This window comes from Perkinsus marinus (assembly GCF_000006405.1).
Source record: "Perkinsus marinus ATCC 50983 genomic scaffold scf_1104296975972, whole genome shotgun sequence".
NCBI classification, from domain to species: domain Eukaryota; phylum Perkinsozoa; order Perkinsida; family Perkinsidae; genus Perkinsus; species Perkinsus marinus.
In genome coordinates, this window is record NW_003200582.1 from 1 (window position 1) to 1,290 (window position 1,290).

The 1,290-nt window shown below is 54.2% G+C and overlaps 1 protein-coding gene across 1 annotated transcript; it reads left to right on the forward strand.

Moving 5' to 3' along the window:
- Positions 1-151: 151 nt before the first annotated feature.
- Pmar_PMAR008856 (hypothetical protein) lies at positions 152-1,049 on the forward strand (the record flags this gene model as incomplete). The annotated part of the gene is made up of 1 exon (XM_002764920.1): positions 152-1,049. A coding segment is annotated over one exon (898 nt), but the record flags the coding sequence as incomplete, so codon positions are not given.
- Between the last annotated feature and the right edge of the window lie 241 nt (positions 1,050-1,290).

Sequence of the window (1,290 nt, forward strand, 5' to 3'; positions counted from 1 at the left end):
TAGAGGACAATGCGGCAGTGCAGTACTCCTCTTTCGCATCTAGCTGTGGCGTATATCTCTTCTGTGCTGCTGGGCAGTCTCCTATACGGGAGGTGTCAGGCAGTACAACGGTCAGAACACCCCAGTTTGCCGAACTTCTTCCGCTTCTGGAATGGCGAACTCTGTTGCTGGCTGCATGAACAATGCTACCTACCCTGATGTCTGGGCGCCTACTTTGATGCTTGCTAGTCCTAGTGGCTATCTGGCGGATAATGGCGTCGAATATGTGGACAGCTTCTTCACTGGTACCAAGGTCAAGCTCTACTTCAACGAGCCTGTTATGATTGGTACTGGTAAGGTTTGCTTCCTTGCTTACTCAAGCGCTGGTGTCTTCGACCCCATCGCCTCAAGCTGCGTTACTCCCGCGGTTTCCGCTACTATCTCCTCAGCGATTGAGGCCACGGCCCCCGCTGTCAAGAACAGGAGATATTACATCACCGTTGATGGCAACGCTGTCCAAGATTTGGCTGGGAACTACTTCCCTGGGATCAATGGACGACGTTTCACTGGCTTCGCTAGCGAACAAGGCAGCTTCCCCGATCAATGCCGTGTGAAGCGTACCGATGATGCTTCCTACAGCTGGCCGGCTGGTGGTCTACAGAACGCTGCTCAGTTCTGTCAGATCAGCTTTGTCCGTCCTCTTGGTGCCCCCATCTCCTACTACCCTGCTCATGTTAGCAGTGCTCCTAAAACCGATGCTGCCGCTGCCGCCGTTTCGCTCAGCAGCACTCCGGCTGATACTGAGCTTTGTTACACCTTTGCTGAGTCCATCTTCTGGGATACCTGTGGCTCATCTACGTGCTTCACAAACGAGTGGAGTTTCAACGCTGTTCCTTCTGCAGTCAATCTTCAACTCAAAATCGTCTCCAACTTCTCCAGTGCGTATGGTACCGTTGAGGCTTTGAAGACTACTTGTACGAGTGCGGAGCTCGGCACCAATGGTCGGGCTGGATGTGCTTACTCTTATCTCGGAACGGGCAAGGAGCAAGCTCCCGGTGTGGCCGTGTCTGGTGGGATCGACGTCGCCGCAGTCTCCGGCCCCTGTTGGTTAGCTCCTAGTGCGAAGCAAATCTGCTGCAAGCCTGCCGCTACCTTGCGTTCCTCCGCCCCAAGCATGCTCAATCAGCCTAACTTCGTCATGGCCACCTTGAAGAGAGAGCCATTGGTTTCGCTGGAGAGTTCACTCATTCATTCTGGGTTAATGCCACCGACGCCGGTACCGAAAAGCGAGACCACTCTGGGTTGCTTGGG